Here is a 12,500-nt window from a genome sequence, read left to right as displayed (position 1 = left end):
AATAATAAAAATAGAGAAAAATAGAGAAAAGAGAAAAGAAAAGAAAAAGTAAAAAAAAAAAACAAATAGGCTAAAAATTGAAGCAAAAAGTAAAAAAAGAAAAGAAAAAAAGAAAAGGTGAAGAATGAAGTAAAATAAATAAATAAATAAATAAATAAATAAATAAATAAATAAATACAAAAGAAATGACAAATAATTAAATAAAAAAGAAAAATAAATACATAAATGATAAATGAGAAAAAAAAATAAATACATAAATAAAAGTGAAGGAGGAGTAAGTGCATTAAGGGCCCCTCCCCCCCACCACCCCCTCCCCCCCACCCACCTGAGGGAGAAGGTCTGGGAGGACAGAGGAAGTGCGAGAGCTGGGGATGCTGGCCCCAGGGGAAGACTCCACTGCCCGTGTCCGCTGCTCCTGTGGCTGCCGACACGGAGAGGGGGGGAGGGAGTCAGTCAGGGGGAGGGGGGTGCTTGCTCTCTCTCTCTCTCTCTCTCTCTCTCTCTCTCTTCATCTCTCTCTCTCTCTCTCTCTTTTTTTTCCCTCATTTTCTTTTTACGTTTTTTCTTTGTTTCTCATCATTCTCTCTCTCTCTCTCTCTCTCTCTCTCTCTCTCTCTCTCTCTCCATTTATTTATTCACTTATTTAATTTTTCTCTTTTTTTTTTTGCTTCTTGTCATATATTCTCTCTCTCTCTCTCTCTCTCTCTCTCTCTCTCTACACTTAGAAAATATTAAACTTAACTTTAAATTAAAACAAAAGAACAAAACACACACACACACACACACACACACACACACACACACACACACACACACACACACACACGAAGCAGGAACATATACACAAACAAACAAACAAAGAACACACAATAACAAAGATTAGTGAAAACAAATACATGATGAGAGAGAAGAAACATACATATAGACACAAACCCTTATAAGTATACATAGAACTGAAGACTGTGTGTGTGTGTGTGTGTGTGTGTGTGTATGTATGCATGTAGAGTTTAGATCATACATGTTTACATCTTCCATTATTTTACAAAGTTGCGGGGAAACATATTAAAAGTTGCATTTATATATTCAAAGGTGCTGTTAGTTGCTTTCCGTTCCTAATCTCATCCTTCCTCATCAACTTCAAGATCTTCACCGTGTTTGTAGTGTCAGTATTTTACAAACTTGCAGGAAATGTCTCCAAACTGTTAAGACATTCCAAGGCACGCACTGTTAGTCTCCACCTCTCCAGGCCTGGCTCAGTCTTAGCCTTGCACTACCACCTCACCAGGCCTGGCTATCGAGCAGTGTCTGTCACAATGTCACCGTGTCACGTGGCGCCGGTCTGCATGCCACACTCCGGGCCAAGGCGGGCCAGTGTGGGTGGGCGGGCCAGGAAGTGAGTGAGTGGCGCGGCCCGCCCACACTGTGCCTGGCCGTGTGTGGTGTTACGTTAGTAATTAGTGACTCAGGTACAGGACAAGATGCAGCCACCACCACCACCACCACCCCAGGCAAGCCCCCAGTGTGGCCACAGACACTGCTGCTGCTGCCACCGCCACGTGGGAAGGGGCATCCATGTGCACCACCACCACCATCACCACACACACACACACACACACCCACACACACACACACACACACACACACACACACACACACACACACACACGCACGCACACACACACACACACACGCACACACACACACGCGCGCACACACATCACAGGTAATGAGTATGTACACAAGTTAGACAATACACGCACACACGCACACAGACATGAGCGCGCCGGTGTGTACAGCGATGGGTGCTGTTAGTGGTGGTCTGCCCCATGGGTGGGGGGGGAGGGGCCAGGCCGGGCCATGCAGGGCCGGGGGGGGAGTGTTAGTGTGTGCGCCCGGCAGTGTGGCGCAGCGCCGTGGTGTTAGTGCCGCCTGGCAGTGCCAAGGCGGCGTGTTAGTGAGGCTGTGTCGCCCCATGCAGTGCGGGGCTACCTGTGGGGCGTCCCCCCGGGGGCTGCCCCTCCAGCGCTCCAGGTCGGCGCGCAGTTCGGCGCGGCGCAGGTCCACGTCCGTCTTCTCCCGCCGCGGTCCCCACTCCACCCGCCCCGCCCCCGCCCCCCCACCACCGCCGCCGCTGCTGGGCAGCTCCCCGTCCAGCGAGGCCTGGCGCCGCAGCTCGCCGCGCCCCTCGCCGCTCCCAGCCAGGAAGTCCGTCAGCAACGGCTCGCCGCCAGGGTCCAGCCGCCCGCTGCGGCACAGCTCGGACCGGCGCACGGCGGCGGCGGCGGCAGAGGGCAGCGGCGGCGCCAGGTCTGTGTGGTGGCGCCGCAGCAAGCCCAGGCGTGAGTCTGAGTCGTTGCGGCGGTGGCGGTGACTCAACACCTCCAGGTCACCAGCGCTGGCCTGGTGCACCAGCGGCCGCGGCGCACCACGCACACCACCGCCGCCACCACCACCGCTGCTGCTGCTGCTGCCGCCCAAGTCACGACTGGCACGCCGCTGTGGTGGGGCCGCCTTGCCACTCCGCCCCCCACCACCACCACCGCCGCCGCCACCACCACCACCACCACCACTACTGCTGGTGTGCGTGGTGGTTGTGGTGACGGAGGAGGAGGTGGTGGTGGTGGTGGTAGTGCTGGGGGTGGTGGTGACGGTAGTAGTGGTGGTGGTGGTGGTGGTGGTAGGGGGGGTGTCGGGGCCGTCCTGGGGTGTGGCAGGACTGTCCTCACTACCACACTGACGGAGGAAGGCGGCGGTGCTGACTCTCCACCACAACACCACACCTCCGTGCCACAATGCTTCCCTTCCTCCACACACACACACACACACACACACACACACACACACACACACACACACCACTGAACCTACTCTCTCTTCTTCCTTCCCTCACCACACCACTACACCACCTCTTCCTTCTCCTCCTCCACCACGACTACCAAGCTATCAACACCATTATCACCATCACCTGTTAATTATCATCACCACCACCACCACCACCACCACTCTCACCATGCCAAACACACGCACACACACACGCACACACATACTCACCCTCCTCATTATCAGCGTGCCCCCTGCGGAGTCACCATCGTCAGGGGTGGGGAGGGTCTGTTTGGAGGGGGACCTGAGGGGGAGAGAGGGAGAGGGAAAAAGAGAGAGAGAGTGGTATTAATTATCTCATTATTGTTTGCATTATTTTATTTGTTTTTCTTGTAATATTTCTTACTATTATGCTGTTCAGTGGTAGTAGTAGTAGTAGTAGTAGTAGTAGTAGTAGTAGTAGTAGTAGTAGTATCTTTGTCTTTCTCTTATCAATCATATATAAACATTGAGAGAGAGAGAGAGAGAGAGAGAGAGAGAGAGAGAGAGAGAGAGAGAGAGAGAGAGAGAGAGAGAGAGAGAGAGAGAGAGAGAGAGAGAGAAACATAATAATATATCTAAGCCTTAGAGATACACACACACACACACACACACACACACACACACACACACACACACACACACACACACACACACACATTCACTCACTCTCACTCTCTCCCACAGTCACTTAGCAGGGCAGTGTGGCATTCTCTCACTCCTACACTCTCACACTTATGTAAGAGAGGAAGACTGGTATCTAACACACTCACACCCTTGCAAACACACACTCTCTCTCTCACACTCTCCTAACTCTCCCACACTCTCTTCTCCTCTCCCACACACTTTTTTTTATGTAAGAAAGAAAGACTGGCATTTTAACACACTCAAACTCATGCAAACACACTCCCACACACACTCACTCACTCTCTCTCTCTCTCTCTCTCTCTCTCTCTCTCTCACACACTCTTTTCTTTTCCCACACACTTTTTTTCATGTAAGGCATTTTAACACACTCTAAACTCATCCACACTCCCTTAACTCATCCACACACACTCCCTAACACTCTAACACACTACACTCTTAACACACTCCTCTTAACACACTCACACTCTACACTCACTCCCTTACACACACTCCACTCTTAACACACTCATTTAACACACTCTAACACTCTAACACACTCACTTACACTCTTAACACACTCACACTCTAACACACTCACTCACACTTACACTCTTACACTCTTAACACACTCACTTACACTCTTAACACACCCTTACACTCTAACACACTCCTCACACTCTAACACACTCCCTTACACTCTAACACACTCCCTTACACTGTTAACACACTCCCTTACACTCTAACACACTCATTTACACTCTAACACACTCATTTACACTCTTAACACACTCACTTACACTCTAACACACTCACTTACACTTAACACACTCACTTACATTCTTAACACACTCCCTTACACTCTAACACACTCACTTACACTCTTCACACTGCCTTACACTCTTAACACACTCCCTTACACTCTAACACTCATTTTTTTCATGTAAGAGAGAGAGTGGCATTTTAACACACTCTCCCACTCACCCTTCTCCCTCTCCCACACACTTTTTTTTTTATAAGTAAGAAAAACTGGCATTTTAACACACTCAAACTCATTCACACACTCACACTCTCTCTCCCACACTCTCTCACACTCACCTTGCAGGGCGGTGTGTGGCAGGGCTCCCTCTATAGGTCTGAAAGTGGAATAGTCGAACCTGTTAAGTGGAGGGAGTAGAGGACGGGCCTGTTAGTGGTTAGTGGCGCTGGTTAGAGGGCGATCCACAGCTAATATACTCAGGGGCATGCAGTAGTAGTAGTAGTAGTAGTAGTAGTAGTAGTAGTAGTAGTAGTAGTAGTAGTAGTAGTAGTAGTAGTAGTAGTTTTTTTGTTGTTGTTTTCTTGTTTGTCGTTCACTCACGCATTCACGCACGCACGTATACATACATACATAGATTCTTACACATACGCGTTTGTTGTTGTTGTTGATGTAGTAGTAGTAGTAGTAGTAGTAGTAGTAGTAGTAGTAGTAGTAGTAGTAGTAGTAGTAGTAGTAGTAGTAGTGTGTTAGTATCAAATTCCACAATTCTACAGCATGTTTTTTTCTATTTTTTTTATGATTATTTTCATTTTTATCTCTTGCTAGTAATGCGCACACACAAACACACACACACACAAATAGTAGTAGTAGTAGTAGTAGTAGTAGTAGTAGTAGTAGTAGTAGTAGTAGTAGTAGTAGTAGTAGTAGTAGTTAGTACAAATCTCGCTTTTAACTTACAAGAAACTCAATTTAGGCAACTCAAAAGCGTGTTTTAATAACCTTTCCAGCAACAATTCAAACACACACACACACACACACACACACACACACACACACACACACACACACACACACAAGACAAACAAATAAACAAAACAAACACATGCCAAACAAGCATTTCTCAAGCATTCACTATCATCTCGAAACACACACACGAACAAACACACGCAGACACACACGCAAAATCAATAAATAGCGCGCTTGCAGGAACACAAAGCTTTTTCGAACGAGCCCCCCCAAAAAAAATAAATAAGTAAAATAGACATAAATATAAATAAATAAATAAAATGTCTGAATTCCTTGTTTTACTGCGTTTTGGTGAGCTGGCAGGCAAAAAAAAAAAAAAAACACACACACACACACACACACGCGGGAGATGGATGGCAGATGAAACAAACACACACAGGTGGGAAATGATACTTAGATACAATGATACGAAACATACACGCGGGAGATGAATGGCAGATGATACGATGATGCAAAAACACACGAGATGATACAATATGATGCAAAAACACACACACGGGAGATGAATGATACAATGATACAGAAAACACGTGAGAGATGAAAGACAGATGATACGATGATACAATGATACAAGTTCTACTATTTTTATCGCTGTTTGAACGTTTATCTATTTCTATCGCTACTATTTCTTGTATTTTTTTCATTTCTTGGTTTTTGAGAGTTAATTTATTTGTGTTGAATGAGAGGGTAATGATTCTCTCTCTCTCTCTCTCTCTCTCTCTCTCTCTCTCTCTCTCTCTCTCTCTCTCAAAATACAGATTACACCAAGATTTTTTTTACTCCGAAATATATAAATGATAATGATAACAATGATAATGATGATGATGATAGGTGAGGCAGCCCATTACCACACCTGCTCGTGACTGGTGGGCTGTGGGCGTGCGTGTGGGCGTGGGTGTGGGTGAGCCGTCGTAAACCGTGGCTGAAACAATTGGTGCATCCGTACTGACACACACACGCCTGTTTCCTGCGGCTGGGGGAGGATTGGTATAGTATTGTCTTGTGTTGGTGGGTTAAAGGATGGGTTGGGTCTCTCTCTCTCTCTCTCTCTCTCTCTCTCTCTCTCTCTCTCTCTCTCTCTCTCTCTCTCTCTCTCTCAACTTGTGAAGAAAACATTGAAAACTTCCTCATAATTTTCTACGCGATAAACAAACGAATAAATAAATAAATGTGTGTGTGTGTGTGTGTGTGTGTGTGTGTGTGTGTGTGTGTGTGTGTGTGTGTGTGTGTGTGTGTGTGTGTGGCGACTCTAACACTCGCTCACCAACCAACAAATCAAAACAAAAACGTCAACAAAACAAGACTGATACGAGAGTGTTTGTAAAAGAGAGTGACTTCCAAACATTTATATTCTTATTTCAACGATCATATATTTTTCAATCTTAGGAAAAAAAACGGAGTAAATTTTTCTTTTCTTTTCATTTCTGGTACGCTAAACTGAACATCCTACACACACACACACACACACACACACACACACACACACACACACACACACACACACACACACACACACACACGTTAAGAAGAATATAGAGCAGTGAGATTAGTTAAGACAGGTGAGTTATTAATTAGAGCATGCATAGGTTTGTTAATTAAGTGATGCTACTATTGTTTACGCATTCATCGTGATGGTGAGCCAATCAAATAGTTATATATCTAGAAAAGGTTAAAATACACGTAAATTTGGCAATAACTTAGGTGGAAATAAAATAGGAGGGTTATCATTAAGAAAAAGGTAAAAATATATATAGATTACATAAAAACTTCGAAAAATATAAAATAAGGACTTATATGTACAAAAATAACAAAAAGTAATAGATAAAGTAAAAATTAATCTCTTCAGTATTGGGACACATTTTTACTTTGAGATTTGTATACCATTAGACAATTTTATTGACATTAGGAAGGGTCTATGGAGGTCAGAAGATTAATGGCCACAGTCTTCACTATTTTAATCCCCACATGAGTTTCTGAAGCTGTATAAAATCCTCAAATAGTCACCAGAATGAATATGAAGTGTGATTAGACCATTTAACAGACATTAGCAAGGGTCTATGGAGGTCAGAAGATTAATGGCCAGTCTTCACTATTTTAATCCCCCACATGAGTTTCTGAAGCTGTATAAAATCCCCAAATAGTCACCAGAATGAATATGAGGTGTGATTAGACCATTTTATTGACACTAGGAAGGGTCTATGGAGGTCAGAAGATTAATGGCCGCAGTCTTCACTATCTTAATCCCACACATGAGTTTCTGAAGCTGTATAAAATCCCAAATAGTCACCAGAATGAATATGAGGTGTGATTAGACCATTTAACAGACATTAGCAAGGGTCTATGGAGGTCAGAAGATTAATGGCCACAGTCTTCACTATTTTAATCCCCCACATGAGTTTCTGAAGCTGTATAAAATCCCCAAATAGTCACCAAATGAATATGAGGTGTGATTAGACCTTTTTACAGACATTAGGAAGGGTCTATGGAGGTCAGAAGATTAATGGCCGCAGTCTTCACTATTTTAATCCCCCACATGAGTTTCTGAAGCTGTATTAAAACATCAAACAGTAACCAGAGTGAATATGGAAATGCGTCCTGGTACTGAAGGGGTTAAAGGAACAAAGTAGAATATTAATGGAGGGATATTCAATCTTAAAAGGAAGCAAATGATAAGATAAAAAAAAAAAAGTGAAAAAAGTGAATTGGTAAAATAAAGAAAATATGAAAACTATGAAATAAAAACATTAAAAAAAGAATGAAGATAAAAAAAAAAAATAATAATAATAAATACACACACTTATTGAAACACACACACACACACACACACACACACACACACACACACACACACACACACACACAAGAAGTGACAAAATACAAATATATACACAAAACATGAAATTGAGAACATACAAACATACAAACATACATAAAACATGCAAAAAATGTGGTGTTGACACTATAAACACCAAAAAAACTGTCATTTTATGGTGTTAAGAGGAAAGATAAGGGGATTGAATACTGTTTGGCCAGAGTATATAGGATCAGGGAGTGTATGTGGCCAGAATAGAGGATTAAATGAAAAAAAAAACACTAAATAAGAGGATTGTATAGTGTTTGGCCAGAATATATAGGATCAGGGAGTGTATATAGCCAGGATAGAGGATTAAATTAAAAAAAAGATTAAATAAGAGGATTAAATAGTGTTTGGCCAGAGTATATAGGATCAGGGAGTGTATGTTGCCACAATAGAGGATTAAATGAAAAAAAAATAAAATAATAAACAGTAATGATATTTTGTAGTGTAGAAGAGAAATATAAGGAAATAGATACTGTGGGGTTTAGTATAAGGAATTAAGGCGTGTTTTGGGGTTAGAATAAAGGACTGGGGAGTGGATGTAACCAGGATAAGGGATCAGGAAGTGCAAGGGATCAGAATAGGGAATCAGGGTGTTTTTGGAGTCAATATAAGGTATTAAGGAGTGTTTTGGGGTTAGAATAAGGGATTGGGGAGTGCATGTGGCTAGGATAAGAGATCAGGAAGTGTTTATGAGCTAATATAAAGGGATTAAGGTATGTGTAGGGCAAGGATAAGGAATCAAGAGTGTGTTTGGGATCAATATAAAGGATTCAAGGTGTTTTTTTGGGGGGGGGTTAGAATAAGAGGTTAGGAAGTGTGTGTGGCTGGGATGAGTATAAGGGTTATTCAGTACTCACAGAGGCTTGAGGGTCAGAAGATGTGTATAAGGAATCGAAGTGTGTGTTTATGGGTTCCGAGTGTATGTTTAAAGGATCAGGGAGTGTTTAGGGCAAGTATAAGGGGTTTGCAGTACTCACAGAGTCTTGGGTAGTCAAAAGGTGTGTGTAAGGAATCAAAGTGTGTGTTTAAGTGTTCCGAGTGTATGTTTAAAGGATCAGGGAGTGCTTAAGGGTGTTTAGGACAGGTATAAGGGGTTTCCAGTACTCACAGAGGCTTGGGTAGTCAAAAGGTGTGTGTAAGGAATCAAAGTGTGTGTTTAAGGGTTCCGAGTGTATGTTTAAAGGATCAGGGAGTGCTTAAGGGTGTTTAGGGCAGGTATAAGGGGTTTCCAGTACTCACAGAGGCTTGGGTGGGTCTGAGGCGAGCAGTGTGCCGTCGTTCCTCACTCTTTCATCCGGGTCGTCGTCACTGGAGTCTTCCTCGATGAGCGGCGGTTGTGTTGCGGGAGACTCGTGTTTGTTGCCTCCATTCTGCCGACTCTTATCCTGATCTCTCTTCTCCCTTTCCCTCTCTCTCTCCCTCTCCCTTTCCCTCTCACGCTCCCACTCTCTCTCCCGCTCCGCCCTCTCGCGCTCTCGTTCTCGTTCCCTCTCTGCTCTCTCCCTTTCTCTCTCCCGGTCTCTCTCCGCTCGCTCTCTCTCGTTCCGCTCGGCCCGGTCCCGCTCAGCTCTGTCGCGGTCGCCTGTCACCGCGCCCAGCTCGTTCAAGTGCTGCGCGAGCATGTCCAGGTCCTGAGGGGGAAAGAAAATGGGATCACGTTTACCTTAATTACGTTTTCTGTTGTTGTTTTAAAGGGAAGCTTGTGGAAACTTGAAGAAAATGGTTTAAAAAGAGTAATTGTGTGTGTTTACGTTTATATTTTACGTTTTCTTTTGTTTTTTTAAGGGAAAATCTCGTGGAAACTTGAAGAAAATGGGATTACGTTTATATTTTCCGTTTTCTATTGTTTTAAAAGGGGGGAAGCTTATGGAAACTTGAAGAAAATGGTTTAAAAAAGAGTAATTGTCAGTGTGTTTAAGTCCTGAGGGGGAAAGAAAATGGGATCACGTTTATTTTTTCCGTTTTCTATTGTTTTAAAAGGGGGGAAGCTTATGGAAACTTGAAGAAAATGGTTTAAAAGCGTTACTATGAGTGTTTATGCCCTGGGAGTGAAAGAAAATGGGTTTATTAATTTTTTACATTATCTATTAGTATTTTTAAGGGGTGGCTTATGGAAACTTGAAGAAAATGGTTTAAACAAGTAGCTGTAAGTGTGTTTAGATCCCAAAGGTGAAAGAAAATGGGTATATATCCATTTTTTTTAATGGCTAGCTAATGGAAACTTTGAGAAAAATATTGATGTGGGTTTTTAAGAGGTAATTTAAATGGTTCTATAGTTTGACAGGCTGCAGTGGAAGTTATTGGTGTTTTCATGTGGTAGTTTGACAGGCTGCAGTGAAGTTATTGGTGTTTTCATGTGTAGTTTGACAGGCTGCAGTGAAGTTATTGGTGTTTTCATGTGTAGTTTGACAGGCTGCAGTGAAGTTATTGGTGTTTTCATGTGTAGTTTGACAGGCTGCAGTGAAGTTATTGGTGTTTTCATGTGTAGTTTGACAGGCTGCAGTGAAGTTATTGGTGTTTTCATGTGTAGTTTGACAGGCTGCAGTGAAGTTATTGGTGTTTTCATGTGTAGTTTGACAGGCTGCAGTGAAGTTATTGGTGTTTTCATGTGTAGTTTGACAGGCTGCAGTGAAGTTATTGGTGTTTTCATGCGCTAGTTTGACAAGCTGCAGTGAAGTTATTGGTGTTTTCATGTGTAGTTTGACAGGCTGCAGTGAAGTTATTGGTGTTTTCATGCTGTTTGACAGGCTGCAGTGGAAGTTATTGGTGTTTTCATGGTAGTTTGACAGGCTGCAGTGGAAGTTATTGGTGTTTTCATGTGTAGTTTGACAGGCTGCAGTGGAAGTTATTGGTGTTTTCATGTGTAGTTTGACAGGCTGCAGTGGAAGTTATTGGTGTTTTCAAGGTAGTTTGACAGGCTGCAGTGGAAGTTATTGGTGTTTTCATGGTGTTTTCAGTTTTGACAGGCTGCAGTGAAGTTATTGGTGTTTTCATGTGTAGTTTGACAGGCTGCAGAGGAAGTTATTGGTGTTTTCATGTGTAGTTTGACAGGCTGCAGAGGAAGTTATTGGTGTTTTCATGTGTAGTTTGACAGGCTGCAGTGAAGTTATTGGTGTTTTCATGTGTAGTTTGACAGGCTGCAGTGGAAGTTATTGGTGTTTTCATGTGTAGTTTGACAGGCTGCAGTGGAAGTTATTGGTGTTTTCATGTGTAGTTTGACAGGCTGCAGTGGAAGTTATTGGTGTTTTCATGTGTAGTTTGACAGGCTGCAGTGGAAGTTATTGGTGTTTTCATGTGTAGTTTGACAGGCTGCAGTGGAAGTTATTGGTGTTTTCATGTGTAGTTTGACAGGCTGCAGAGGAAGTTATTGGTGTTTTCATGTGTAGTTTGACAGGCTGCAGTGAAGTTATTGGTGTTTTCAAGTGTAGTTTGACAGGCTGCAGTGGAAGTTATTGGTGTTTTCATGGTAGTTTGACAGGCTGCAGAGGAAGTTATTGGTGTTTTCATGTGTAGTTTGACAGGCTGCAGTGAAGTTATTGGTGTTTTCATGTGTAGTTTGACAGGCTGCAGTGAAGTTATTGGGGTTTTTATGTGCTAGTTTGACAGGCTGCAGTGAAGTTATTGGTGTTTTCACAGGCTGCAGTGAAGTTATTGGTGTTTTCATGTGTAGTTTGACAGGCTGCAGTGAAGTTATTGGTGTTTTCATGTGTAGTTTGACAGGCTGCAGTGAAGTTATTGGTGTTTTCATGTGTAGTTTGACAGGCTGCAGAGGAAGTTATTGGTGTTTTCATGTGGTAGTTTGACAGGCTGCAGTGAAGTTAATGGTGTTTTCATGAGTAGTTTGACAGGCTGCAGTGAAGTTATTGGTGTTTTCATGTGTAGTTTGACAGGCTGCAGTGAAGTTATTGGTGTTTTCATGAGTAGTTTGACAGGCTGCAGAGGAAGTTATTGAAGTTTGACAGGCTGCAGAGGAAGTTATTGGTGTTTTCAAGGATGTTTTCCAGGTTTCAGTGGAAGTTTAACAAGCTTTAGTGAATATTATTGGGATTTTTACGGTTTTAGCAATAGGTTGACAGGCTGCCATGGAAGTTATTGGGGTTTTCAATAATTTTAGCAATAGTTTATCACGACAAAAAGATCAATGTCCCGTTTTCTATTATTCTTTTTCGTCACACCAGATGGGAGACTATTAAAAAGATGAATAACTTGAAGACAAACAAATAATGGTCTCAACGGTAGTTTAAATGGGGCCTCTCTCTCTCTCTCTCTCTCTCTCTCTCTCTCTCTCTCTCTCTCACCACCAAATATAAGCTAAGTGCATCATCACTATTCTCCAAGCCGTGTGTGTGTGTGTGTGTGTGTGTGTGTGTG

At 43.1% G+C, this 12,500-nt stretch overlaps 1 protein-coding gene across 1 annotated transcript in view; it reads right to left on the bottom strand.

The window, feature by feature from the left end:
• LOC123517745 (serine/threonine-protein kinase mig-15-like) overlaps window positions 1-12,500 on the bottom strand; it is a 60,344-nt gene that overhangs the window by 17,260 nt on the left and 30,584 nt on the right. The window contains 5 exon segments of the mRNA XM_045278497.1: window positions 326-421; window positions 1,990-2,733; window positions 3,072-3,124; window positions 4,582-4,640; window positions 9,369-9,760. Of these exon segments, the coding sequence (XP_045134432.1) occupies window positions 326-421; window positions 1,990-2,733; window positions 3,072-3,124; window positions 4,582-4,640; window positions 9,369-9,760 (1,344 nt within the window).

Source organism: Portunus trituberculatus, chromosome 1 (assembly GCF_017591435.1).
Source record: "Portunus trituberculatus isolate SZX2019 chromosome 1, ASM1759143v1, whole genome shotgun sequence".
NCBI classification, from domain to species: Eukaryota; Metazoa; Arthropoda; class Malacostraca; order Decapoda; family Portunidae; genus Portunus; species Portunus trituberculatus.
Note: the sequence above shows the minus strand (reverse complement) of the source record. Positions and strands in the feature narration are given on the sequence as shown.